At 43.5% G+C, this 27053-nt stretch overlaps 3 protein-coding genes across 6 annotated transcripts in view; 2 read left to right on the plus strand and 1 right to left on the minus strand.

Moving 5' to 3' along the window:
* HEXB (hexosaminidase subunit beta) lies at positions 1-21183 on the plus strand. Its single transcript, XM_083703229.1, has 14 exons — positions 1-552; positions 4551-4702; positions 8680-8745; positions 10730-10776; positions 11387-11497; positions 12721-12822; positions 13982-14111; positions 15107-15287; positions 17371-17457; positions 17704-17776; positions 19123-19297; positions 19854-19944; positions 20710-20814; positions 20940-21183. Exons 1-14 carry the CDS (start codon positions 269-271, stop codon positions 21001-21003), a joined length of 1668 nt encoding a protein of 555 aa, XP_083559355.1. The 5' UTR covers positions 1-268; the 3' UTR covers positions 21004-21183.
* NSA2 (NSA2 ribosome biogenesis factor) overlaps positions 1-27053 on the plus strand; it is a 352088-nt gene that overhangs the window by 307428 nt on the left and 17607 nt on the right. The gene's annotated exons all lie outside the window — the stretch shown is intronic.
* GFM2 (GTP dependent ribosome recycling factor mitochondrial 2) overlaps positions 12850-27053 on the minus strand; it is a 26541-nt gene continuing 12337 nt past the window's right edge. For 2 of the 4 annotated variants that reach the window (XM_083703202.1, XM_083703204.1), the window contains exons 15-21: positions 26294-26370; positions 25087-25225; positions 24802-24987; positions 23770-23885; positions 22775-22957; positions 22185-22363; positions 12850-13170 (exon numbers count right to left, since the gene is read on the minus strand). In XM_083703202.1, the coding sequence (XP_083559328.1) occupies positions 22238-22363; positions 22775-22957; positions 23770-23885; positions 24802-24987; positions 25087-25225; positions 26294-26370 (827 nt within the window). In that variant the 3' untranslated portion in view covers positions 12850-13170; positions 22185-22237. Of the gene's footprint in view, positions 13171-20605; positions 21099-22184; positions 22364-22774; positions 22958-23769; positions 23886-24801; positions 24988-25086; positions 25226-26293; positions 26371-27053 lie in introns of those variants that run through there. The other 2 variants (XM_083703201.1, XM_083703203.1) reach the window with 1 other exon arrangement.

Raw genomic sequence — 27053 nt, forward strand, 5'->3', positions numbered from 1 at the left:
TTCGCCTTTCCTTAGCCTGGGAAGTAGGGTGGCCGGAAGACGGCCCGGGGGGGGGGAGCCCCTCTCCCTGAGCACAAACTCTGCCTGCCTCTTCCTCTCGAGGAGCAACTCTTGGGGGCTGGGACACCTCCTCCTCGGGGCGTGCAAGTAGGATGAGTAAAGCTTCGGCGCTGGGCGTTGCCGGAGAGAGCCCGGCCCCCTGTCCGTCAGGTGACTGCGGCGGCTGGGAGACCTCGGCGGTCCTCGGCTGCCGGCAGCCAGAGGAGCCATGGAGCTGCTGGCGGTGGTGCTGTGGGTCTCGGCGGCGCTGGCTGCCTCCTCGTTCGCGCACCAGCCGCAGGGGCCGCCCGAAGCCGAGGAGCTGCTTTGGGGCGCGGAGGCGGCGAGGCCGCCGAGCGCGGCTTCCTCCTCCGTCTCCCTCTGGCCGCTGCCCCGCTCGCTCCGCGTCTCCGCAGCCCGGCTGCAGCTGGCGCCCAAGCGGTTCCAGATCGTCCACGGCCCGGGCTCGTCGGCGGGGCCGAGCTGCTCCTTGCTGCAAGATGCGTTCCGGAGGTGAGCTGCGAGAGCTTTCGGTTTCAACTCGGGCAGGGCTGCCTCCTCGTACCCCCAGCCCAAGCCGCCCTGCTGTACCTCAGCTCTTGCAAGCTGCACCCGCGCGAGTTCTCTTGTCTTTCTCCCGGAAGGGCTGTTGTGTTTTTCTCCCGCGGCATGTAAAATCTGACAGGGGACGCGTTGACCCGATGTGTAGATGCATGCCATCCTTTTAAGAGCATGTACATCTTCCCTCCTCCTACCACAGAAAGAAAAATCATGGGAATTGTAGCTTGCATAGAGCTTCAGATATCAGCACCCTAAACAACCCCTTGTGTCTCTCTTAGGAGGAGTGATGTTCTTTAAATGTGTAGCTTTTAAATTATTATTTAATTTATTGAATGTATATACCACCCTATACCTGAAGGTCTCAGGGCAGTTCACGGAACAGAATCAAAACATAAAACCACAAAATATATAATCAAAATAAAAACAACCCAATAACCCCCCCCCCAACCCAACATTTTAAAAGGGCATAGGATGTCAAACAAATCAACCAACGCTTAAAAGGGAACGTTTTTGCCTGGTGCCTGAAGGTGTATTATGAAGGCGCCAGGCGAACTTCCCTGGGGAGAGCATTCCAGACAGGGAGCCACTGCAGAGAAGGCCTGTTCTCGTGTTACCACCCTCTGGGCCTCTTGAGGAGAAGACACATGAAGAAAGGCCTCAGAAGATGATCTCAGGGTCAGGGTAGGTTCATGTGGAAAGAGGCAGACCAGGATCAGTGTAATATGCTCAAACCATCTTGCTCTGGTGAGCAACGTGGCTGCTGAATTCTGCACTAGCTGAAGTTTCTGGACCGTCTTCAAAGGCAGCCCTACGTATAATGCATTGCAGTAATCTAACCTTAAGGTTACCAGAGCACAGACAACAGTAGTTAGGCTATCCCTGTCCAGATAAGAGTGTAGCTGGGCAACCAGCCGAAGCTGATGGAAGGCTCTCTGGCTCTTACCTTCCGTGGTAAGATGTGTCCATCCATCTCTTTTGTTACTAACATTCAGGAGCAATTTGAAAATGCTTCTGTTCACCAAGGCAACTATATATACCGTATGTGTTGTTCTGCTGCTTGGTTGTTTGCAGTCCTAAGATCTTTTGGGAGGAAGGCCAGGATAGAAATCTAATAGATAATAAAAGAATGACACAAAAAACCCTGACATAAGAAAAATAATCAGCTACCCTTAAGTTGAGAGAGAACAGTCCTTTAAATGAAAACAGATGCAATGGGGTGGAGCTCCTGTACCTTTGTGTGTTCGTGTATGTAGGCAAGGGAAATCTCACTGTAACAGCATCTCTCTCACCTGTAATACTTTGCCATGGCAATTTGCACCTGCTCCAAATTCTCTTGCCTGGATAATTTTTAAAGGGACAGGATTCATGCCTGTCTTCCATCTATTCACTGAGTCCTAAGCTCTTTGGGAAGGAAGGGCAGGATAGCAATCTAATAGATAATAAAAGAATGACACAAAAAAACCTTGACATAAGAAAAAATAATCAGCTAACCTTAAGTTGAGAGAGAACCGCCTTCTAAATGAAAACAGATGCAAGAGGAAGTGGAGCTATTCTTACCTAATATGAATAGTTGGAGGATCTGTTCTCAACCGTAGAGTTGGACAGAATATATTTTTATTTTCTAGCATCAAAAATGAAAAAAGAGCTTGTACAAATTTGGTGTCGGAGGTATCCATTGTTCTTCAGTGAGCCACCAACCACCAGGTTCTATTTCGTCAACCTTACTTGCTCTCTTTCCTTTTGACTGGGTAGTTGGAGAGTACCGTAATTGCTGCTTGGATAACCTAAGGGCATGAGCTGAAATGATATGAGTCAGTATCTTTTGACAGGATCAAAGTTTCTTTAGTTGCCTCTTTCACCCTAGGATAAATAATGGTCATGTAAAACAAGAACAGGGTTGTCGTGTGAACTTGCACAGAGATAGGTGTGCTTAGATTCATTGGCTACGCACGCCAATGAATCTTGTGTTGAATGATGGCCAGTGTCATGTGAATTTTTCAACAAAATGAGCAAACACTAGTACCCTAAACACTGCTGTTTATACAAACAAGGAAATAATCCTCCTGATGAAGTAAAACAGTGGCTTTCAAACCTTTTCTTTTTTATTATTTAAAAAATTACACTTGGTTTACAACACATAGTTTAAAGTATCACAAACAAGGAAGTTCTCTTTCCTGATACAGTAGATATAGCCACAAACACAAGGCAGTTAGGGAAACAAAATGGACAATGTTTTGGATTGTGGATCTTGATCTTGAGTGACTTTAGTAAACCTAGTGTGGAAGGTTGTCAAGATCCATTACAACTGGACCAGGTTTGCCTGTGTTCAGACTTGCCTTGCTGTGGCAATGTTGGTACCTCATGGAATGGTTTGTTTTTAGGGAGCACATCCAGTTCAAGCAGCATGCTGTCCAGACCTTATAGCCTGTCCTTGTTTTCCTGTGTAAATGGAAAAGCGCATGCCCAACACAATTGTGGGACTGCACATTCCCATAGAATATTTCTGTGGGAATGTGAAATTTCTGTCTCCCCAGAAAGATTGACCTTTGGGGAAGGGCTGCGGCCCCAGATCCCGTCTATAGAATCTCCACGTAGGGCCACGAAAGACTTGTTTTGAAACCTTGGTGAGCCACTGCTATACAACCAGGGGCAGCCCAAAACATTTTACCACTGTAGGAAACATCTTGCTGCTCACACATACGCACACACCACCTTTCTGCCTGCCTGCCACAGATCAGGGCCTTTTTGCCTGCACTGCCAACAGCCTTGTACCCTTTGTACCCTCAACTGAAATACAGTGGTACCTCGGGTTAAGTACTTAATTCGTTCCGGAGGTACTTAACCTGAAACTGTTCATAACCTGAAGCACCACTTTAGCTAATGGGGCCTCCTCCTCCTGCTGCTGCTGCTGTGTCGCCAGAGCACAATTTCTGTTCTCATCCTGAAGCAAAGTTCTTAACCTGAAGCACTATTTCTGGGTTAGCGGAGTCTGTAACCTGAAGTGTATGTAACCTGAAGCGTATGTAACCCAAGGTACCACTGTAGTTTTAATCATAATTTCCCTGAAGCTGCACCCACGTTGCTGTTATGATGCTGCAGCAGCAGTGAGGGCAAGGCGCTGTGGCAGCAGTGGCACAGGTGAAGCCTCAGCAGGGCTGGTAGTGGCACAGTGGCAGGGAAGGGCAGGGGTCAGATCTGCTTCCCGAAGCTAATTGCTTCACCCAGCTTCATGCATATGGGGTGACAGCACTGAGCCCAGGCAGAAGAATTATTTGACTCTGTTTAAGAAGGCCACTTCTAGTGTTCCCGTAACCTTCTCAGTGAAACTCCTGATAAAATTTTAGGATTATCCAGAAGGCAGCTTGAAAATCTACTTGTCTAAACCATCCTAGTGAGGAGTTATTCTTTCAAAATATGTGAAACCAGCTTGCATATTTTCATCGGCCACATACTGCTATACTGACCAACACATGGTTTTGCAAAACATGCCCATCCTTCAATTCACACTCCGTATCAACTTTAAGTCAAGATGGGGTTTAAAAACTGCACACATCCTACTTGTGCTTTCTGTAAACCTGTAAGCATTTCTATAAATCAGGGATTGCTAATCTTGTGCCTTCCAGATGTTGTTGGACTCCCAAACCTCATCAGCACCAGGCAGCATGGCCAATGATCAGGGATGATGGGAGCTGCTATCCAGCAACATCTGGAGGATCACAGGTTAGCCAAGCCTGATAGGAGCTCAGTCGGTAAGAAATGTAGTCAAACTGGAATACATGGGTGTAGCCAAGGAGGGACAGGGAGGAGCAGCTGCTCCCATCAATAAAAATACATAGCAAACTTAGGTTCTCCCCCCCCCCCCCAACAAAAGACCTGCCTCTCCTAACAAAGATCTTGTTGGAATATATAGATTTATGCTGTGCATAACATCTTTCTGGGTTCACTTCCAGGTACTATGAATACATATTTGGGTATTCCAAATGGCAGAATGGTGATGAGACGAAACCTCTTTTGGAAACGGAGCTATCTTCGCTTCAGGTGATTATTACTTCAGAAGATTCTGAATGTGATAAATTTCCCAGCATCGCATCTGATGAATCTTGTAAGTATCTGATGGTGTAAATGTGTGTAGCGCCTTCTTCCTGTCAGCATCGCCCTTGAGCCAGCACCACCAACTGGACTCATGCACTTCAGCCCGACTGGGCTAGGCGAGCTGGGTAGCACTTCCAGAGACCACCTTCTGCACAGGAACAGGTCAAAGTGCTGTGGACTCACAGCTTAGAGTTGTGAGCACCGGATTCACTCCCACAAGAAGACAGTCATCGCACAGCAGAGTCTAGCAGAGTATATAAACGACTTGGAGAGCAGCTCTGTAGAATAACGTCTTTTATTCTATCTACAACTATTATACAACTATATACAGAGCTTAATGAGGTCTAAGCATAAATGAATGCTAAACTGCACTGAGTGTCTGCAGCTGCTCTTAGCAGCAACCTTTTCTCTACACACGATCTGTAACACTCAGTCTCTCTCTCTCCAACACACTGACTGACTGACTGACTTAGTGCTGGAGTAGAATAAGTAGAGAGCAGAACACGCCTCTTTCTCTCTGGAGAATCAGCAGACTCATCAGGAGATTCTTGGATATGGGAGGGGTGAAAGCTCCTCACTTCCTTCCTAGCTGTGGATTAATTACAGCGTTCTATTGATCAGGGTGGGGAAACTGTGGCCTTCCAGATATTACTGGACCCCCTCCTCCAATTCCCATCATCCTTCTTGACCATTGACCATGCAAACTGGGACTGATGGGGTTGAAGTCCAACAACATCTGAGAGGCTATAGGTTTCCCACACCAGATCATCTTATTTCTTATACTGGTTTGGCTTGTAGACACTGTTTTTTCCCCCTAGCATACACAGCTGGCTATAATAATGAACTTTTATCCTGTGAGTAATTGAAGAAAATAGATTGACTCAGTTAAAAATAAGAGTCTTGAATGTGTCTCACTGGTATTAATACCTGTACTGTATTCATAATTTTGATGCATTTTTTCCCAGCAACCAAGATTGGTTGGGGTGCTAAATTATGGGTGTGGAGACTTGCATTCTGGAAAATCAGGGACAAATGCCTGACACTTGTTGGTGCTTTATGGAGTAATCCAATATACACCCAGCCACATTGCTGATTCTTCCTCGTCAATTGAAACTGAGTACACCTGTGTAACTGGAAGTTTAGAAGAACACAAGTGGAGCCTCCACAGAATATTTTAGCATGGAATGCTCCTATTCAGTGTTCCAGTCCTGAGCCATTCCTTCTTTTTAAAACCTTTTTATTTTGCCCTGAACAATTTGCATTCCATGGTCAATGAACATACTCAATCCTCATTAGGCTGTTTTGGGGTCCCTGCTGAGGGTTTGTTCTAAACATCTTTTGTAGTTCTGCGAACCTTCAGGTTCATCCAGACCTGATGAGGCTTCCTTCTTTTGAATGGTTTGTGTTCTTTTGATTGCATAAGAATACACAATTGAGTAAGCTTTGGAGATAGAGGCAATTATATGCATTGGGCTGTCTTGGGGTGCATTTGTTTGTTTTGTAAAAAGCATAGCCTTTGTTTTTATGTTCATTGCTTTATGGAAACTGTTGCGTGTTTTATTTCATAAGCTCCCTGGAGAACGTGATCCAAATGGTGGGCTAATTTTTTTAAAAAAACCAAAATTGCTTTGTGTTATAGTGATGGTTGCTGTGAGATAATGAGACAGTCTTGATTTCCAGATTTTGGATAAATAGTGACGATTCTACTGATTTAGATATAGGAGGAGTATCTTGCAAGTTCTGAAGGTGCTTGTTTACATTTTCCTAGTTTTCCTGTGTTCACAAGAATGGTGCATATTTTGAGGATGGCTATACCGGGCAGACGGGAGCAGGGAGAAACTGTTTGTAAATATTACAGAATATTTGTAGGTATGCTGTGCCTACTGGATATATAGGATGACCCTGATCCAAAGAAAGTTTGTCACAGAAATGCCATTGAAATCAGTAGGGTGTCAGAATTACTGGCTTTCTGTGGACTGGAGCTGCTGAGAGCAGAAATACAGGAAGGCAGGGACTGCCTCTTTGGAAGGTTCTACTCATTTCAGTTCTCCTTTTCCTTGGCTTAGTCATCTAATGTTGTTTGTGGTTACTCTCAGTCTCAGGGGAGGCCATTGGAAGGGGAATCTCAGGCCCTCACCCAGGGCTTTGAAGCAGACAGATAGTTGTGCTGCTTTTCCCTGCTCCAGAGCCCAGTAGGATACAAGACATTCCCCCTCCCCAATAGTTTTTGGAGACTTGGGCTGCTTCTCCCTGCTCCATGTGTACATTCAGCTTTACACGCTTGGCAGTTAAAAATAAAATAGAAAGGGGGTGGGAAAAGGACTTCGACAATCCCACCCACCATTGCACCCAGTGTGTTTGGACTATATGCAATTTTTACTTTAGGCACAATCCCCATAGCTCCCATGTAAGTTGAGGGATTACAGTGTGGCATGAAGGACTGGGACAGCAGCAGCAGCAGGGGTTGTCTTCTCCTGATTTGCTGAGCTTTGGAGCAGGAAGGGTGGAATTGAACCAAACAGTTGTGCATTCAAGGATTAGCACAAGTGCAACAGGACTTCCTTCCCTCCCCTTCCCAAATCTGCTCCAGAGTACTGGGGGAGCCCCCAGAACAGATCTAGGGGGGACGTTGGTGGAGGAGAGGTGGAAAACGTTCCGTTGCGCAAAGAGAAATCCTTGCACCGATGGAACCAGTTACTTAGCGCTAAGGAGCCAGTGTCATGTCGTGGTCAGAGGGTTGGACTAGGACCTGGGAGATAAGGGTTCAAATCCCCACACAGGCATGAAGTTCACTGAGCGGCTTTGGGCCAGTCATTGTTGTGTTTTTATATTCTGTCGGAAGCCGCCTAGAGTGGCTGGGGCAACCTAGTCAGATGGGCAGGGTAACAACAACAATTTCTGCACCCATTGTTGCCTCTGCCCCCCAGAAGAGAATGTAGCCCTCAAGCTGTAAAAGGTTCCCAATGTGTTTTAAAAGATCGCTGGCTGTGCAGATGAAATGGTGTTTGGCTTATTTTAATTAAGAAGCATGCATCATCATGACACTTAGGCAGCCAAGAATGATGGTGCATGCTTCTCTCTGACACAGGAAATAGGTGATTTCTAAAATAACGGCACACTTCCACTTGCATTTTTGTTCAGCAGTGTGGCTGCTTTTAAGACACTGCTCAGAGTAGGCTTGCACAACTTCATAGCCTTCTTTGTAGCCCTGTCAGGGCTTTTGCTGTTGTTAGTGCAGAAACAAAGGAGTCGTTAAGCAGCATTCAGGTGGCTGCAGTATGTGGCTTGGGCTGCAGTATGTGTTGGGGCCACAAGTGATGCAGATCTGACTTGGAGAAATCCTTATTCCTACAAGTCTTTTTATAGTTGCATGAAGACCAGAGGTGCACTAGAATTAATTTTCACCTTTCCTTAATTGCCAATGGTCAGCTTTTCTTTAAAAAGGCACCTAGGACTTAAAACAACTAGCTTATTATCAGTGTTGCAATCCAACCCCATAGCTTTGGATCCTAAGGTTAGCTAACCTAGGGAGTTCCTGCCACACTGGCCACCCAAAATCTTCTCTAGAAGACTTGGGGGCCCTCTTGAACAATGTGGGGTGGGTAGAGGAAAGTTGCTTGAGATTGGGCTTAGATCCTGATACAAATTAACTTGCAGGAGTTAATGAAAGGAAAATTTCCCATGCCCTCTTTTCCCTGCAACCTCCCAACCGCCACCCCACGTTCTCTGGAGGGGAGGGGCCCCTCTTGAACAAACTTTGCTTGGGGCAAGATGGTTGCTGAAAAGGAAGGAGAGGATGGCTGAACTTGCTTCCGTGAATGTATTTTCAGTTCCAAGCCAGAGACTGCTTAAGACATCCTGACTTCATTTGGCTACAAGCGGCCTTTGTACAGGACTGCTCCCAAATTCTTATAATTGGTTGTCTTTATAAGTAAACAAATATTTTCATTACTAAAACTTATAATTAATTGTCATTTGCTCTTAAAGATCAGCTCCAGGTATCAGGACCTACAGCTGTGCTGAAGGCAGACAAAGTTTGGGGAGCGTTGAGAGGTGAGTACTGAAAGGTCTTCTCCTTCCATCACCCTCTCAGCAGAGGGGGCTCCCTTCGTGTTTCCATCGCCTTCAGCGGCTCAGGGGTGGGGGTGTTGGCCCAGGAAAGGGCATTCTCCATGGCACCCCCCTAAGCTGCAGAATTCAGCAACTTACAGTCATGGCTGAAACCGGAGTGACATGACCTGTTTTGTAGTGATGTGTGTTGTTATCTGGGGTAACACAATCTCTGTCTTGGTTGGAATAGGAGCCCCAATTTTTCTTGTGTAAATCAGCCGTAAGTGGTTTGTGTGTTAGAGATATTTAATCAGTGGTGGCCATCATCTTATCTTTATGACTCAAAACAAAATGAAAAAGGGTGGAGCTTCTCCAAACATTTAAAAAGTGGTGATAAAAAGCAAGTTGGGAGACTTAAACTTTTGGATTTTGTCCAATGTAGAGACAAGTGCATATTCTTTGCAGGGAGGTAAGAAGAGCCCTGCTGGATCAGAACAAAGGCCTTTCTCCTTCAGCATTCTGTTCACACAGTGTACAGCCAAGAAACCTCTGGGAAGGCCACAGGCAGGACCTAGAATCATAGAATCATAGAGTTGGAAGAGACCACAAGGGCCATCGAGTCCAACCCCCTGCCAAGCAGGAAACACCATCAGAGCACTCCTGACATATGGTTGTCAAGCCTCTGCTTAAAGACCTCCAAAGAAGGAGACTCCACCACACTCCTTGGCAGCAAATTCCACTGTCGAACAGCTCTTACTGTCAGGAAGTTCTTCCTAATGTTTAGGTGGAATCTTCTTTCTTGTAGTTTGGATCCATTGCTCCGTGTCCGCTTCTCTGGAGCAGCAGAAAACAACCTTTCTCCCTCCTCTATGTGACATCCTTTTATATATTTGAACATGGCTATCATATCACCCTTAACCTCCTCTTCTCCAGGCTAGACATGCCCAGCTCCCTTAGCCGTTCCTCATAAGGCATCGTTTCCAGGCCTTTGACCATTTTGGTTGCCCTCCTCTGGACACGTTCCAGTTTGTCAGTGTCCTTCTTGAACTGTGGTGCCCAGAACTGGACACAGTACTCCAGGTGAGGTCTGACCAGAGCAGAATACAGTGGCACTATTACTTCCCTTGATCTAGATGCTATACTCCTATTGATGCAGCCCAGAATTGCATTGGCTTTTTTAGCTGCCGCGTCACACTGTTAGCTCATGTCAAGTTTGTGGTCAACCAAGACTCCTAGATCCTTTTCACATGTACTGCTCTCAAGCCAGGTGTCACCCATCTTGTATTTGTGCCTCTCTTTTTTTTTTTACATTTCTCCCTGTTAAATTTCATCTTGTTTGTTTTGGCCCAGTTCTCTAATCTGTCAAGGTTGTTTTGAAGTGTGATCCTGTTCTCTGGGGTGTTAGCCACCCCTCCCAGTTTGGTGTCATCTGCAAATTTGATCAGGATGCCCTTGAGTCCATCATCCAAGTCGTTGATAAAGATGTTGAATAAGACCGGGCCCAAGACAGAACCCTGTGGCACCCCACTAGTCACTCTTCTCCAGGATGAAGAGGAACCATTGATGAGCACCCTTTGGGTTCGGTCAGTCAGCCAGTTACAAATCCACTGAGTGGTAGCATAGTCAAGACCGCATTTTACCAGCTTCTTTACAAGAATATCATGGGGCACCTTGTCAAATGCCTTGCTGAAATGAACAACACTCTTCCCCACTCTTGATTCCCACAACTGCTGTTCATACTGTTCCTGATATGGGAGGCACTGGAGATAAACATTCTGTCCCAGAATAAGAAAAGCAAACATTCCCACACAGGGGCCCATCTTCTCCCACTGGCCAACCCTTGGAAGGCCAGCCTAGAAGCTAAGTTAGAAAAAAGTGCTAGTCATTTGTGCTCTCGGGTTCCTTGGAACATCCAAAGTAGCTGTTGGATGACATCCATTTTACTTTGCCAGTTATGGATTACAGTTCAATCTGTTTTGACTTCCAGGTTTAGAAACATTCAGTCAGTTAGTAAATGAAGACGACTATGGAAGTGTGAGTATTTCTCTTCATTGTACAGTGGGCTAATTTGGAGTTTCCCCCAAGTTTGGACTTCAGCAACTGCTTATTAATTTTTTCAGGCTGCTCTGTGTCCAAGGTTGCCTCAGAGACTGTTTGGAAGCTGCGGTGTACCAGGTGGTGGGTACCAGCAGCAGATTAAATCTGTTCTGCAGCATCTGCCCTGGCTTGCTATATCCTTGCTGAAATAACTCCAGTTGCCTGTTTTGACCAGGAGCTAATAGCTGACTGCATGGCTACATCCGCATGTCAGACCATAGAACTGGGATTCCAATGTCATATTCTGCCCATTTTCATTTCAGATTCTAATTGCATCTCTTATTCCTTACCTTTTTCTTAAATGTATTGCACTTTGAATTATATGGAATACAATAAAATACAATAAAAAGCAATAAAAATATTATTAAAAACCATACAGCATCTAGCACAGTGAATTACAGTTGCTACCACAGGTAGAACAATCATTAGTTTTCAAGTGGTCCTGAAAGAGTGAAAAAGAGTTTGGGAGCTGCTGCTACAGTATCGTATCACAAAAATTAATTTGGGAACCTGTTGAACCTTCTCTTCCTCTCTTATATTTTAATAGCTGTTTGTCAATGAATCCGACATTACTGACTTCCCAAGATTTGCTTATCGAGGGATCTTGATTGATAGCTCAAGGCATTTTCTGCCTTTGAAAACTATCCTAATGACTTTGGTAAGTTGGCAATCGACATGTTCTCCCCCGCCTGTCTTCCGCTACTGTGGCAAGTTTAAATGAACCCACCTGTTTCCTTAGCAAGAAAAGGATTAAAGTTCAAATCACTTGAAATACGTGATACTAAGAGCCTTGTACTTGGTGTTGCTCGAGAATTCAGGGAAGCAAAAACATCAACCCAGTTTTGTAATTGGTGGCAAAAATCAGCCAGGTGGGAGAATGGCTGTGTTCCTTGTTGCTGACTCTGAAGTAGTACTACTTTCAGTCCATTGTTTGAATCAAATCCCCCCCATGGAAGTTCACACACCCCTTCTCTCCTTGACAGCCATTGAGTTTCATCCCTAACATTCTCCCCCCCCCCCCCCAGACTGACTAGGGTGGGAAATGGTGCAGGAGGCTGAGGAAATCACGGAAAATCAAGGCACAGGCACCTTCTGAGTGGGGCTTCCTTTCAGTTCAGCATATTTGTCCTTTCTGGGTCAAGGATAGCTATTTCAAGCACCTGGGTTTTACTCAGTGCTAGGAAACAGGGGAAGTGTTTACTCTAAATGTCTGTGCCCTCCCGCCTCAGCCTACCGCAGTATCTGGAAAAAAGGACCTTGAATGCTTGCTTTAACAACTATATTACTGCCGGGCAATTACAATCTTCTTCTTTACTGGCTGCTTAGTAATGGAACCATGGATGGTGAAGAACAAAGAGCATTGCAGTGGCACTTCCTTAACAGCAGATTTAATGTACCTTTATTTAGGATTGGGGGGTAAAGGTGTTACGGTGTTTCAGAATAACGTAGGTGTTGGAAAAGCAATGGTAAGGTCACTTTGCTCTGATTTATGTAGGGTTGCCATATTTCAAAAAGTAAAAAACCAGGACACCCCAAAAGTTGTTGATCTTTTTAGGAAAAACTGGAAGTTTTTGAGCTTTTTTAAGACACCAAAGCAGTTGACTTTTTATTTTATGAAAATGCAAAACAAAAAAAACCCCGCCACGATTTCTCTGTTTACTTCCTGAAGATACAGGATAAACAGCCGGCAGGATGTCACTTCCGCCTTTGAAATCCCAGTATTGTTTGGAAGTATGGCAGCCTTAATTTATGGTACTGAAGAACACAGTTATGGGGGGGGGGGGGGACTTTGCTAAGTGCTATGTAAAAATCCCTCTTTAGAAATGACTTGCCTCTCCATGCAGGATACCTAACTGAAACACCATCGTGTTTTTCTCTTAGGATGCTATGGCATTTAACAAGTTCAATGTCCTGCATTGGCACATTGTAGACGACCCTTCCTTTCCTTATCAAAGTATCACATTTCCTGAACTGAGTCGCCAGGTAAGTAAATGGTCCTGTAGAACATTCTGAAAATTTAGTGCCCAATAAATTTATTGTTATTTTAATAAATAGCCTTTTCCATACATGAGTCTATTACGTTGTATTAGTTGCTGTTTAAAAGCCATAATACAAGGAAGAGGAACCTGTGGCTCCCTGGATATTTTTGGGCTTCAAACCCAATCAGTCCTATCCAGCATTACCAATGCTCAGGGATGAAAGGAGTTGTTCTCTCAACAGCTTCTGGAGGGCCAATGGCTCCCAGTCAGTGGGAAAATGAGAAGGTTCTTGGCGCAGACGGTTCACTGGAATAGCATTGTTGCACCTTTCTGAGAGGCGACCATGTTAAGTCTGTTGGAACAGATGCAACAAAGAGTCAGTGAAACACTGAAAGCATGGAAGGCACATCTGGGGGAGTCAGATCGCTGCCTCTGGCTCCCTAGCAGCTCGGCACTTTACAGCCTGGCTCCAAGAACACCACTGTAATGGGCTGCTGATTTTTAAGATTCATTTCCTTTGGGAAATTTAAAATGGCGGAGAAAAGACAGGACAACACAACACAACACAAGAAAGAATGAAAAAGAAAGGAAATGAAGAAAGTGGGCTAGGTGACTGAACAATCTGAAATATATATATAGTAAAATTACTATATATATATTTCAGAGTGTTCAGTCACCTAGCTACTTTCCCCCATGGTTGGTACCACCTCCTAAACCTTAAGAACATAAGTGGAGCCCTTTTACATCAGATTGAAGGCCCACCTAATCCAGTATCCTGTTTTCCCCAGGGGACAACAGTTCAGGTTAAATAACCAAATAGTCTTGGTGATTCCCGCTTTTGCTTTGTTTGCTTTATATAATATACTGGCATGGGCTACTATTTTGAACCAGTTGTCACCCAGGCCTTTGTACAACATTATCCAGCCTTGGAACAACAACACTCTGGCCAATACCAGCTGCAACTTTATTTCAGACTGCATTTGCAAAAGTGCAGACTTATCCCCCAGATGGGGACACTGAAACTGCTCAAAAGCTAGACTATACTGCCAGTAGTCCTTGGGTGCTGTAACACGACCCTGTCAAGTGTAATTGGCTCTTCAGCCTTACTGGCATATTCTTGGCATCACATTGTAAAAGAACGACAAGTGTGGACATTTTCACAGGGGGCCTATTCATACAATCATGTTTACACTCCCGCTGACATCCGTCTGGTGATAGAGTATGCTCGGTTACGGGGGATTCGAATTATCCCGGAATTTGACAGTCCAGGACATACCCAAAGTTGGAGGAAAGGTAAGATGCATATTATTCTGAAATGCTATTGATACTGTAAACATGTAGGAACTGGCTTTAGTTGGGTGCATTTATGTTTTTTCATTTTATTTTATTTTACCCACTTTGTTCTTATTTTCAAGATGCTTCTATTATTGCTATCATATTAATTTTTATTGTATTTGAATTATTATTAACTGCCTTCAGCACCATTTAGTAACAAAAGGTGGGGTATTGAACTTACTATAGGAAGTAGTCCAGCCGAAGGATTTCACCCTCCCATTATGAAGAAAGGAAAAACAACTGAGTGCAAGTACAGATTTATTGCAAAGTGTAATTTAATTCCAAAATCAGTTCAGTTTCCACCATGCTACATATAGCTTAACTATATGTTTCAGGGTTTTTAAGATTGGCCTTTAAATATATAACCTAGAAGTGGGTTGAACTTAACGTTGTTGTTGTGCTAAATCTGCCTTTGTACTATATTGCTGATCAGTTCTTTTTATTTTTGTTCTGGCATCTAGTAAAATAGTATTGTAAACTCATAGCTGGTCAATGCAGACAATACTTAGATAAATTGACCAGTGGTCTGCCTTAGGATAAGGCAGCTTTCGATGTTCCTAGTATAGACAACATTTCTAACAATGCCAATAATAAAATCATAGGAAATGGGGGCAGGGTGGGGGAGTATTTAGTAGGGAAACAAAATGTTCAGTAGCCCGGAATGTGAAACAAAGTGCTAATCTGGAGTAAAATGACAAATCTGGCAAGTGAATGCAAACCTCTTGTGACTACTGGTCCATACTTTTCAGAATCTGATCTTCTATAGAACGCTGAAATTTTTAAAAGCTTAAAAAACAATGTGTTCTTGACCATATTTTTTTTTGGGGGGGACCCCATGTATTTAAGTTCTTGGAATTGTTTTTAAAACAAGCATAAGAATGCAACTTTATATGGTGCAACAACAACAAATGCACCTTTCAATGCTAATCTTGTTTTGATGTATTTTATTTTAGGCCAAAAAGACATCCTCACACCATGCTACAGTGGAGCACATCCGAGTGGGTCTTACGGGCCTATAAACCCCATTTTGAATACAACATATGATTTCATGGCTAAATTATTCAAAGAAATTGGCAGTGTATTTCCGGATGATTATATCCACTTGGGAGGAGACGAAGTGGACTTCACTTGTTGGTACGGTATAACATGAAGAGTCTACATTGCTTATTCACCTGAAATCTGTTGAGTTGGAAACTGTGACAGGAAAGGTAATAGGATAGGCAAGGATCCTTCAAGCCCTTCAAGTGTGGCTCTCCCACCCCCACCCCCCACCAGACTGTAGCCCTTTGCACTAGGTTGGGGTTCACGTTCCTCCAAGCTCGTGGCTTGTTAGACAAAGCGGAAGGTTGTACAATAGTGTTGTACAATAAAGGGGAGGGGTGCAGCTGATTGTACATACAGTGGTACCTGGGGTTAAGTACTTAATTCATTCCGGAGGTCCGTTCTTAACCTGAAACTGTTCTTAACCTGAAGCACCACTTTAGCTAATGGGGCCTCCCGCTGCCGCCACGCCGCCGGAGCATGATTTCTGTTCTCATCCTGAAGCAAAGTTCTTAACCTAAAGCACTATTTCTGGGTTAACAGAGTCTGTAACCTGAAGCGTATGTAACCCAAGGTACCACTGTAGTGGGACTTGCCAGTGGCTCACTTTGGATGAACTGAATCCTGGTCTGGGTGTGGCTAGCAGATTGGGGAAAGACTTTGCACAAGGCAGCCCTACATGGCTTCTGGCTAGCTTAGAACTTCTGTGCATACTGTTGAAAGCGGAAGAATTGCAAAACTGGAGCAGACTACTGGTCCACGTAGCTCAGGGGGGTTGATACTCATTTTTACCCCAAGAGCAAATTCATCATTGAGCAGCCCTCCAGGAGCTGCATGTCATTGGTGGGCGTGGCCAAAATTGCAAACCAGCTGAAGGGGAGGAGGAGGTGATTGCCCCTTCCCCTGCTCATCTAATGGTTCATTTGATTATTGGGGAGAGGATAATCCCTTAAACAGTTGGGCTGGGAGGGGAGAGGTTTAAGCCTCTCCACCCAAGCCAAGGCTTTGTTTGATTTAACCTTTCATTTTGCTGCTGCTGCTGTCTCGGGGGGCCAGAAAAATAAATTGCCCAGGCAGCCAGATGAAGCCCCTGGCAAGAGGTGAACTACTGCTCATTTAGTTCAAGAGCCTTTTCAGAGCCAGTAGTTTGGATCACTTCATTAAGTAGGGACTTGCTAGCATTTGATAGATGCTGGGAAGAGCAGCATCAAGTCTTAACAGAGAGAACAGCTTCAGTGTTTGGTTAAAGCACAGCAGGCATAAAGCAAAACACAGCCAGGTGTCTGCTGAGTGATAAACGCTGCTGCCCGCCCCCTTCTCTGTCTTTTGGAGCCTACCTGGTACTGCAAGCACAAATAGGTTGCCGTACCTGTCAGGTAGACTGTCTTAGTTGTTGGGTCACAAATTTGGCCATGACCATGGCTTACAACCACTGATCAGCCTGCCTCCGTGTATTTATTATCCTATGCAAGTTACAAAATCTCATCATAAGCTGACTTTATCTGAATTACTTGGTTTTTGTTCCTCTTGCTCATCTATCGTGGAGATGCAGGGTCACTCAAGGGCCACCTCTCCCCATATGAACTGACCCAGTCCCTGTGCTCATCTTCTGAGTCCCTTTTTTGTGTGCCCCCGCCATGGGAGGTCCAGAGGGTGGCAACATGAGAACAGGCATTTTCCGCAATGGCTCCCTGTTTGTGGAATGGCTTTCCTGGCACCATTCTTATATATCTTTAGGTGCCAGGCAAAATCTGTCCTCTATTACCAGGCCTTTGGCCTTTAACTATCTGGGTTTTTAGAAGTGGGCAGGATGTTTTTTAATGCATTCCTTTTTTAATGTATCTGTGTGGGGTTTTTCATCTGTCTGGTTGGTTGTAAGTTGCTTTGGGTTGTCCTGGGTAAGATAAAGCAACTAACAAATTTAATAAATAGTAATCATTTAGTTATTGTTTATTTTTCCTTCAGTAAAGCCATTGTCTGTGGCCATCCTCTGCCAGATATTTCGTATTCATAAGGGGGTGAGAGTTCTGAATGAATGCATACTGGAGGATTCTGGTGGTCAGTGGGTAACATGTTATTTCCTAGTAAGTCTTGGTCCAAAATCCCATTGGTACTTCTGTAGTATGCTGCTGATCTTGGCAAGAAGCATAATTGTGTTTTCTCTCTTCCCTTATAGGAGGTCCAATCCTGATATACAAGAATTCATGAAGAAGCAAGGGGTCTGGTTTACGTATGCTAAACTGGAATCCCACTATGTTGAGAAGTGAGTTTCTCTTTCAGGCAAGAGCCTGCTTATTGGCTGTTTGCACACAATGCCTAAACCATGGTTTAGTAAGCCATGGTTTAGTAAACCATGTCCTTGCATGTTTTAAAGTAGATCACAGCCACAATTAGTGCTACTAACTTGCTGTTCTTAATCATTTGGAGCCAATCATGGCTGAAATAAGGGGTGTAAATGAAACAAGTAAATAGCAAGTATATAACATCTTTAAAATATTATTTCTACTAGAATATTGGAGTTGGTGTCTTCTCTGAACAAGAAATCCATAGTGTGGCAGGAAGTCTTTGATCATGGAGCAAAGGTAAGGACTGAGAGATGATTTGTGCTGTTCTGCGAAAACTTGCTTTTCATGTGCTAGAGAAACCCAGAAGACACCTGTAGCACTATCTGAAATGTTTAAGCCTTTCAGAATTGTGTGATCTGATCTAAGGATCAATTTCACCAAGGCAATATAAGAAGCAAATACATTATAAGTCAAATGCAATAGAAATGTGACTGTCCTGTATATTTCAAAAGTACATATAATATGATGCTGGAAAGGTGACATACCGTATGTGGCTGTCTCATAGCTTATGCCTTTCTAAAATTGCATCAGTCTTGTAGAACTTAATATGCCAAGGTAAGGTAAAGGTAAAGGTACCCCTGCCCGCACGGGCCAGGCTTGACAGACTCTGGGGTTGTGCGCCCATCTCACTCAAGAGGCCAGGGGCCAGCGCTGTCTGGAGACACTTCCGGGTCACGTGGCCAGCGTGACATCGCTGCTCTGGCGAGCCAGAGCCGCACACGGAAACGCCGTTTACCTTCCCGCTGGTAAGCGGTCCCTATTTATCTACTTGCACCCGGAGGTGCTTTCGAACTGCTAGGTTGGCAGGTGCTGGGACTGAGCAGCGGGAGCGCACCCCGCCGCAGGGATTCGAACCGCCGACCTTTCGATCGGCAAGTCCTAGGCGCTGAGGCTTTAACCCACAGCGCCACCTGCGTCCCTAATATGCCAAAGCAACCCTTAAAAAGGCAGACTGTCTCTAAGCCTGCTGTTTTTATGTTAATTATTTTAGGCAGTACCAGTTAAGTTTCTTTCACCATTTCATCTTAGCATAACTAAATGCTCTTGGCAAACCAGTCACACAAGTGGAACATGCAACACTAAATTGCTGTGGATTCTCATCTCTTACATGAGTCTTTCTGTTTAGCCTACCAGCTTGCCAGCCTTCTTTTCCACAGTACTTTAAGTTGTTGGTAGGGAGGAGGGGTTGAGCAAAGCAGCAGTGCAAGTGGTTTGATCACCTGCTTGTATTCCTGCCTTGACCTCCTCCAGGCTTGACAGCCCTGTCTCAGCCATCTGTATACAGTCATACCTCAGGTTAAAGTAGCTTCAGGTTGAGCGTCCACATATTAGGATTTCTAAGAGGCTTCTTTGAAATCTTGTCACGGGTAATTGCAAAGATGCTATAATTACCATGGAACAAGTTGATGTCACACCAATATGTGGACAAATCCCAATGGGACTCGATATGAGTGATGTTAGTTTCCACATAACCGTATCACATAAGCTGGCATGCTACTATCTGCATATGCTTTGGAGGAGATGCCTGTAGCTGAACAGATTGTTTTCATGTTGTCTGAACGCTATGTTTTTGATGTCTTCAGCTACAGTCAGACACAATAGTTGAAGTGTGGATTGGGACCTTGTATAAAGAAGAGTTAAGAAGAGTAACCAAAGCGGGGCACAGCGCCATCCTGGCAGCACCATGGTACCTAGACCTCATTAGTTACGGCCAGGACTGGAAGAAATACTACAGCGTGGAGCCACTAGACTTCCTTGGTTTGTGGTTTCCTTTTTCTTTGAGCGTTATCCAGGCATTGGTTCCAGTTGCATGGCCTTGTTGCTGTGACTCCCAGTTTTAATGAATGATAAAATTATATTCCTGTACACTCCTCCATACTCTTCTTTCACCCAAGTTATCTCCCCAGTTTGTTGGTGGAGATGGCATTCTATACTGTTAATAAGGGGAGATGAATTATTGGTGGTGGTGTTTTTTAAAAAATGAACTATTTCCTTTTTATTGATTTCAGTTCTGGCTGCAGGGGAATGAACTTTGTCACTGGAGTAGAGTTAAATAAAAGATAGTGAGCTTATAAATACAAAGAATATTACTATGTTTAGTCATATGGGCTTTTAATAATAATGTATAGGCTGCAACTCAAATCATCTGGATTTATTTTAATAGTCATGACATTAAGATTTGGTATGATTTAATTAACACCTAGTGACTATTTCCACGATACTCAACTTGCAAGTGTAAAATACTGTACCTGTATCAGACTGAGCCTGCTTTTAAAGGAAGACACAAGCCAATACTTCTTTTCCTTAAACACAGGGTGGCAATCCCAGAAAGAGTTGGTGCTTGGTGGAGAAGCCTGTCTTTGGGGAGAATATGTGGATGCAACTAATCTCACACCAAGACTCTGGTATAGTTAATCACTCACCTGATTTTTTTTTCCAACAGAAATGCTAACCATCTTGATCTAACCTTATTGATACTGACATCTGACAAAACTACGCTTGCATCATGATTTTTAAACTTTACTTTCCCAAGTTGTATTCCTCCCTTCTTCTTAATTCTGTCTATATTAGTAATTGGCATAGTTCCCACTTACCCATGGATACTGCATGGCACTCGGGTGTACAAAGGCCAGCTGAAAAAGATGGCAAGGCTCTTGCTTTTTACAAAATGACCAGCCTCAGCTGGTAACAGAAAAGTGAGGTTTCCTTGGAGTGACGCCCCACCCCCTCACCTGCCTGCATTGAGTTCCTGATCAACCAGCTGAATTGCAGAATTCAAAGCTGCAGTACCCAATTTAGTGCAGCCTTCTCCAACCTAGCGTCTCCAGATGTTTTGGACTACAAGTCCCATCAGCCCCGGCAAACACGGTCAATAGGCAGGGATGATTAAAGTTGTTGTTTAAAAGTCCTGGAGGCCACCAGCTTGAGGAAGGCTGAGCTAGTGTGCCACTTTTAATATTACATCTCACTGTTTTGCTCTCATTTTGCACAGAACAATGCTGTAACGTGGTGTGCTTGATAAAACAATCTGCCACCCCCCTTTAAGAAATGGAGTACTGGCATACGTTCATGTTGCAAATACTTTTATTTTGCATGGACAGTAACCAATTTATATTTCAATTAGATTTTATTTTTTTTTAAATTGTCTTCTATTCATATTCATATTCCAGGCCTCGGGCAAGTGCTGTTGGGGAGAGACTCTGGAGCAGTAAAAATGTAACTGATATTGAAGATGCTTATAACAGGCTTAATGAACATCGTTGCCGCATGCTCAGGTAAGCAATACAGTCTAGTACAGCAGGTACAATCCCATCAATAATCGGTGTAGATTTCTTACATCAAAACTTGGAAGTTTATTAATCTCAAAAGGCAAAGCAAGTCACACTTCTCTCCCCCACAGGCGTGGAATAGCAGCGCAGCCTTTGTTTACTGGATACTGCAGGCACGAAGCAAGAGACCCCTAACCTCTGTAGGAGGACATTGCCAGAAGTGCCTTTTGGGGAGAAAAACCTGCACATTCCTATTGAATACTGCACTGGAGCACTCTCATTTTGAAATGCTGAAATTTAGAGAAGGTTAATTTCTTATAGATGTGGAAAAAATAAATGTTGAACTTTTTAAGAGAAAGTAGCTCATTTGAAAAAGGAACCTGTGCGTATGTGTTTGTTGCAGATGGCTGGGTTGATCTACATGACTTAAAAGCTTGGGCCAAAGAAATGGGTGGAGAATTATTGAGGCAAGGACACTATAATTCAAGGGTTTAGAATGCATATAATAAGGAACTTGTTCCTCTGAGTAGGGAACATAGCATACACATTTGTCATTGTAAATTACCGTATTTTTCGCTCCATAGGGTGCACCTAGTTTTTAGAGGGGGAAATCAAGAAAAAAAATCTTATTTCCCCCCCAGCCCCAAAGAGCAGCGTACAGGCTGCTCGCAGCCTCTCCCTGCCGCGCTATGGCACAAGCCAAGACAGCGAGCAGGATAGATCCTGCTCACTGTCTTGGCTTGTGCCATGGCTGCGCGTGGCTATCCCTGAAGCCTTCCCAGCGCAGCGCAAGTTCCCGCTGCCCTCCTCAGGCTTTGGGTTCCTTTTGCTGAAGCCGGGAGAGCAAGACTCTCCTGGCTTCAGCAAAAGGAACCTGAAGCCTCCGGAACGCAGCGGTAACTCGCGCTGCACTCCAAAGGCTTCAGGCAGCCTGGAGAGCAAGAGGGGTTGGTGCGCACCAAACCCCTCTTGCTCTCCAGGCTTCAACGAAAGCAACGTGAAGCCTCCGGAGCATGGAGAAACACTCCCTCTGCGCTTCGGAGGCTTCTTGTTGCTATCACTGAAGCCAAGGAGCCTGCATTCGCTCCATAGGACGCATACACATTTCCCCTTAATTTTTGGAGGGGAAAAGTACATCCTATAGAGCGAAAAATACGGTATTCAGAATGAGACACAAATATTGCACAGCGTTCTATGTAATCACTGAAAGCAGACAACTGCAGTAATACAGTAGCCTGGAAGAGGTAGTTGCTTCTGTTTTACTACTTCTGTGAAAATACTCTGCTCAAATTTTGTAACTAGCAAGTATTTTACAAGATACTCCCACTGTGTGCATGCTAAACTGAAGCCACATGCTTTGATGGTAGGAGACTTACAAAAATCCACTGCTGCCTTGTTAGAGGCAATTCCTTGTTCCTCCATGCTGATACTACTGCAAACCACTCTTCTTAAGCAGAGCAGCTTGCTCTGGGAGACTCATCACTTGGTAGCTTGCCAATTCCAATGTAAATGTTGCAGAGCCAGATGTCAAAGAGCGCAAAGCTGTTGAATAACCCTACAACAAAAACCAATAGATAATAATTACTTTTATGAAAGTTGATCCATACTAGGTTACACAACTACTACCTTAATTTTTTTTAAAAAATCATTCCACTGGAACCATTAAGTAGTTTAATTCCTAGAAAAGCAGCCCCCGCTCTGGTTTAACTCCAGTCCAATCAAACTGGACAGTATGAACTAGCAAGATGGATAACCATCGGTCTACCACAGAATAAGACAACTTTATACAGAAATCTCAGCACCATCAAAAATTATGGTTCCTACTTTTCATGAAAAGCAACAGTAGTTAAAGTTCACACTTGTAGTGTAGGCATGCCTTGCTTTGTTCAACAGAGCTGCAAAACACCCTGATAACACAAAACAAAATACATATGCAGCATCCGTTTTGAGCACCTTACGCACATACCATCATTTCAGCCAATGGAACAGACGCAATTACAACTTGGTTGTCTTGGCGACCCTGAATTTCCTGAATGCTGCCTCTTCTCTGTGCAAGGTCACCCAGTACGGCACCAAGGTGATCTTTGCCCACTGTTATTTCCAGGTTCATGAGAGGCTCCAACACTTGTTTATCAGCTTTCTTCAGAGCCTAACAAGCAGAAGAAGAACATTCTTAAAGGCAAATGCTTATTCAGCACTGTCGTCAATATACATGACACTAACATATCACATAATTAATTTGTAATCACACCTTTGCTGGTTGTGCATGAGAATATCAACAGACGTAAAGCAAATAAATAATGGAACTGAATATACAATAGGCCAGGAACTTAACACGCAATTTACTTATGCCATTGCAGCCTTGTGCGTGTCATCAAAAAATAAATAGAAGAAACCATTGGGAGGGGCTGTGCGAGATCTTACAAGAGCCTCCAGAAGCTGCTAAGCAAGGCTTTAAAAACTCTTTCTGTGGCAGGCAAAGCCTTGCTCGGCAGGCTCTGGGAAAGATGCAGTAAACAAGGAGGGACAAGGCCTGCTCTGGACAGGTAGGGGTGCTTGAGCAGTGGTTTCCAGGGGTCTTCCTGACTTTACATGATTTTTGCCTTTTCACATGGACCCCTGGAATGTAGCCCCTATGTAAAGTGTGGGCCTCCTGTACATCTGAAAATGGGCATATTACGATCCTGAAGATGCCGCCAACAGACTATACCAGTGGTTCCCAATTAGCTAAGGACTGCAAACCCCCTGTTTTTCGAAAGCCAAGCCATGGACCCCCTACTTTGGAAAGTTTTGATATCTCTATGGTAGCTTTTGTTATGTGAATGGTGCCACAGACCGCCTGGGGTCCGCAGACCACCATTTGGGAACCATTAAGGGAGACTCTGTTTAACCCCTCTGTAATTCTGTTACTTTGAATGAAGACTGCTGCAAATGACCTCAGAAAGAAAGTTGGACTTATACCTTTTGCATGCAACGAGAAACACAAGCAGAAACCATTGTCAGAGATGTATCAGAGTTTACAGTCACTGCATGTACCGTCACTACTACATCTTGAACTGGAAACCCCAGCAGTGGTCCTACAACATGAAACATACAAAGAATGCATTATCACCAAATGAACATTTCTTAGGAAGCTAGGAAAAGGACATTTCTGCGTAACATTTAGTTGACACTGATAGTAGCCAGGAACACAGAAATCTGCATTACTCATTGTTAAGCCATTGGTCATCAAGCTCAATGCTGTCTACACTGACTGACAGGGAATCTGTTGTTTTGGTCGTCTTACTAGCCTTGAAAAAGTAAAAGCACCCCAGTCATCACTAATGATAATCTACCTATCATTAGGTAAGGACAACCCTGGCAAACGGCACCAGACACACAAGCTTTGTTCTTTTTCTTTAAAAAGAAAGAAACTGAGTAATCAAACAAAATAGAGGAATATATTTTCATTAATTTACAGTTTCCAATTTTCTACTAACCCATGGAATGGGAAAATAATAGGTATGAAGAATTCAATATTTAGTCAGGCTGTGCTAACTTGTTGCACCACCAAGAGAACACCAACTCTGATCAGAAACCAGAACTGACTGCCATGATTCATCCATCAACTGGATTGAGCTACCTCAGGCAACTTTTATCCATGGTTACTGCTAAACATACTGTAAAATCTCTCTCACAGAATTATCAGGGTTGCAGAGCTCAGAGTCCAGGCCACACTACCATATGTGTTTAGTTTATTTGTTTTAAAAAAAGAAACTTAAAAGATTTTTACATACAAATTTCAGAACACTTACTTTTTGCAGCATTTTCTTTATAACAACTCATAATCAAACCCAGAAGGAAGGGGGTAGGGACATGCAAGTGGGGTGCAGATGGGGAGGAAGATTCTGATCATTTTGTTGGATCCATTTCACAAAATGTCTTTGCTTGGGCTAGGCACTCAGAAAACAACAATTCTAATAAATTCAAAATAAGGATTGAGGTGGCTCTTACCCTGAAGGTACGATGTATGGATTCCGTTTGCTATAGCTTCACGAAGGTCTGGCTGGAGCGAGTCACAGATGTTCTCCACATATTCAATGACGGGTGCTGTTGCTGACGTTTCTCCCACCCACGGTCTCACTCCCAATTCTACAGTCACCTGGTGCCGTTTCTCTCCTACAGTTCTGTCCAGCGTGTCTGTCACAAAATAATGGAAATCCCACAGATCACACTGAACTTCTTGCCAACAAAATTTTAAGTCGTTCACTTGCAGGTCCAAGATGACAGTTACTTTACCTATAGCCTTAGCAGAGTTTTGGATTGTTTCTCGGTAAGCTATCTGAAGAGGTCCCAGATAGGTCTCAAGTTTATGTTCACGTCTGATTCGGTCCTGAATTATCTCAATGTGCAGCTCTCCCATGCCGCAGAGGATAGTCTGGCAAAAAATGTGAAAGTATTCTTAACAGTTACATCAAAGTCATGGGGTACAGAGGTGAGCTACTTTTATCTTCTTTCAAAAAGGATAATTCAGATGAGATTAAATAAAACCTAGATCAAGGGGAACAGCAACACAGCAGGAAGCAGATTGCTTTTTTCAGTGACTTCGGCCTACGTTGGTTCGTTTAACTCAACTGAGAATAGTGGGAGAACTCTGCAAAATAGATTAGCTTAAACGATGTTGTTGTTAACAGATCTCCAAAGTATATGAAAAGTATATGGCAAATCCAAAATTTCAATTTGCAAACCAGAAATGAACTATGGGTTGGAGAATGAAAGGCATGTGAAAAAGTGACATAATATAAAGGGAATATACGAGTTTATAAAATTTTCTGGATTTAAAAACAGAATAAATAAGGACAGCTTCATAATCTAAAACAGAATGCAGGTCAGTATTAAAGTTACCAGTTTGAGATACATGTTTTTTATGCCACAAAACAAGGCAAAAGAACCCTCAGAATATCCTTACACTGGTAGCATTCATGTGGCTTCATTTATATTCTTCTCAATGTTTAAAGAAATATTATCACATGTTATAAACTTATGGCCTCTTAACATATCTAAACAACTTCCCAATGAAGTAAACTGGTGCTGAGTCAAGCTGTGTGCAGTTTACAGGTAAAAGGTCACAGCTATAAAAAGTAAAGTTGTAAAATTTGTAACACTAATACTTGCTTGTTAAACCTCCGTTTTTGTTTCTATTTTTAAATCACATCTTAGTAATACAAACCCAAATTGGTTTTAAACCAGTTTAATCATAATGGCTTCCACAGAAGCAGCAGAACTGCTTATTTATGAGAAGGGAAAATAATACTGTTACAGAAAACAAATTCCCAACGTTTCTCATTGGAAAGCCATGGCACTTAGGATACATCTACACTACAGACTTGAATTGGCCTAAGACAGCACAATAGTTGTTGCATCCATATACATTAAAAACACAGTCAAGGAAGCATCAACGTTATAATATTGGGAGAAGTTTAGTAATTGGCACCAAAGGCCTTACCTGCCCAGTGTCTGAATCTATCTTGACTTTCAAACTTGGATCCTCACGTTGCAGGCAAGCCAAGGCATTATCTAGATCTAAAATAAAAGTATTGACTATATATCAAGTATGAAGAGCACAATTGGGGTTTAAGTAGACTCTGCTGAGGATTGAAATAATCTGTGAAAATTAAAGGTAGGAGAGGGAAGAGGCAGCTGTGTTGCTGTGTTCCTGCTCCCCTTCCATCAAAGAAAGGTTGGAGTAAATAGCAATATATAGGAATAGCAAAGCCTTCCAAATATAGCTAAAGTATCTTTAGCTGTAATCAACCTATTAATGTTTCTGTACTGCTGTACTAAAAGATTCTAGCTTCCAACAAAAGATAGATCAAAATTCCACCAATGTGATGGAAGGAAAATAATTCAAATGCTTATGGTTCCAATGATAATTTCTCTCTCCCTCACGTCCCCTTTGAACCCTATGTTGCATCGTAGTCCATCGACTGGCAAACCCAGTCCATTGTAAGATGGTTTTGAAACCCTTGAATCCATTTCAAGAAATATTTTGTCACACAGGGAGCTGCCAATCACATTAGCAGTACAGAACTTGTTCCTAGACCAGAGCCTTCCAAAGTGTGTGTTGCGACACATTAGTGTACCAGTTGCAGTGTGTGTTGTGTGAACACTCCCAGGGCTTGAAAGGGGTTCATGTAACCTCCAGTTTGCTAGTAAAACTAAATTACTGTGTCGCGAAATGATACATGTCTAAAATGTGTGTCACA

This window comes from Podarcis gaigeae, assembly GCF_964106915.1.
Source record: "Podarcis gaigeae genome assembly, chromosome: 11".
In the NCBI taxonomy this organism is placed as follows: Eukaryota; Metazoa; Chordata; class Lepidosauria; order Squamata; family Lacertidae; genus Podarcis; species Podarcis gaigeae.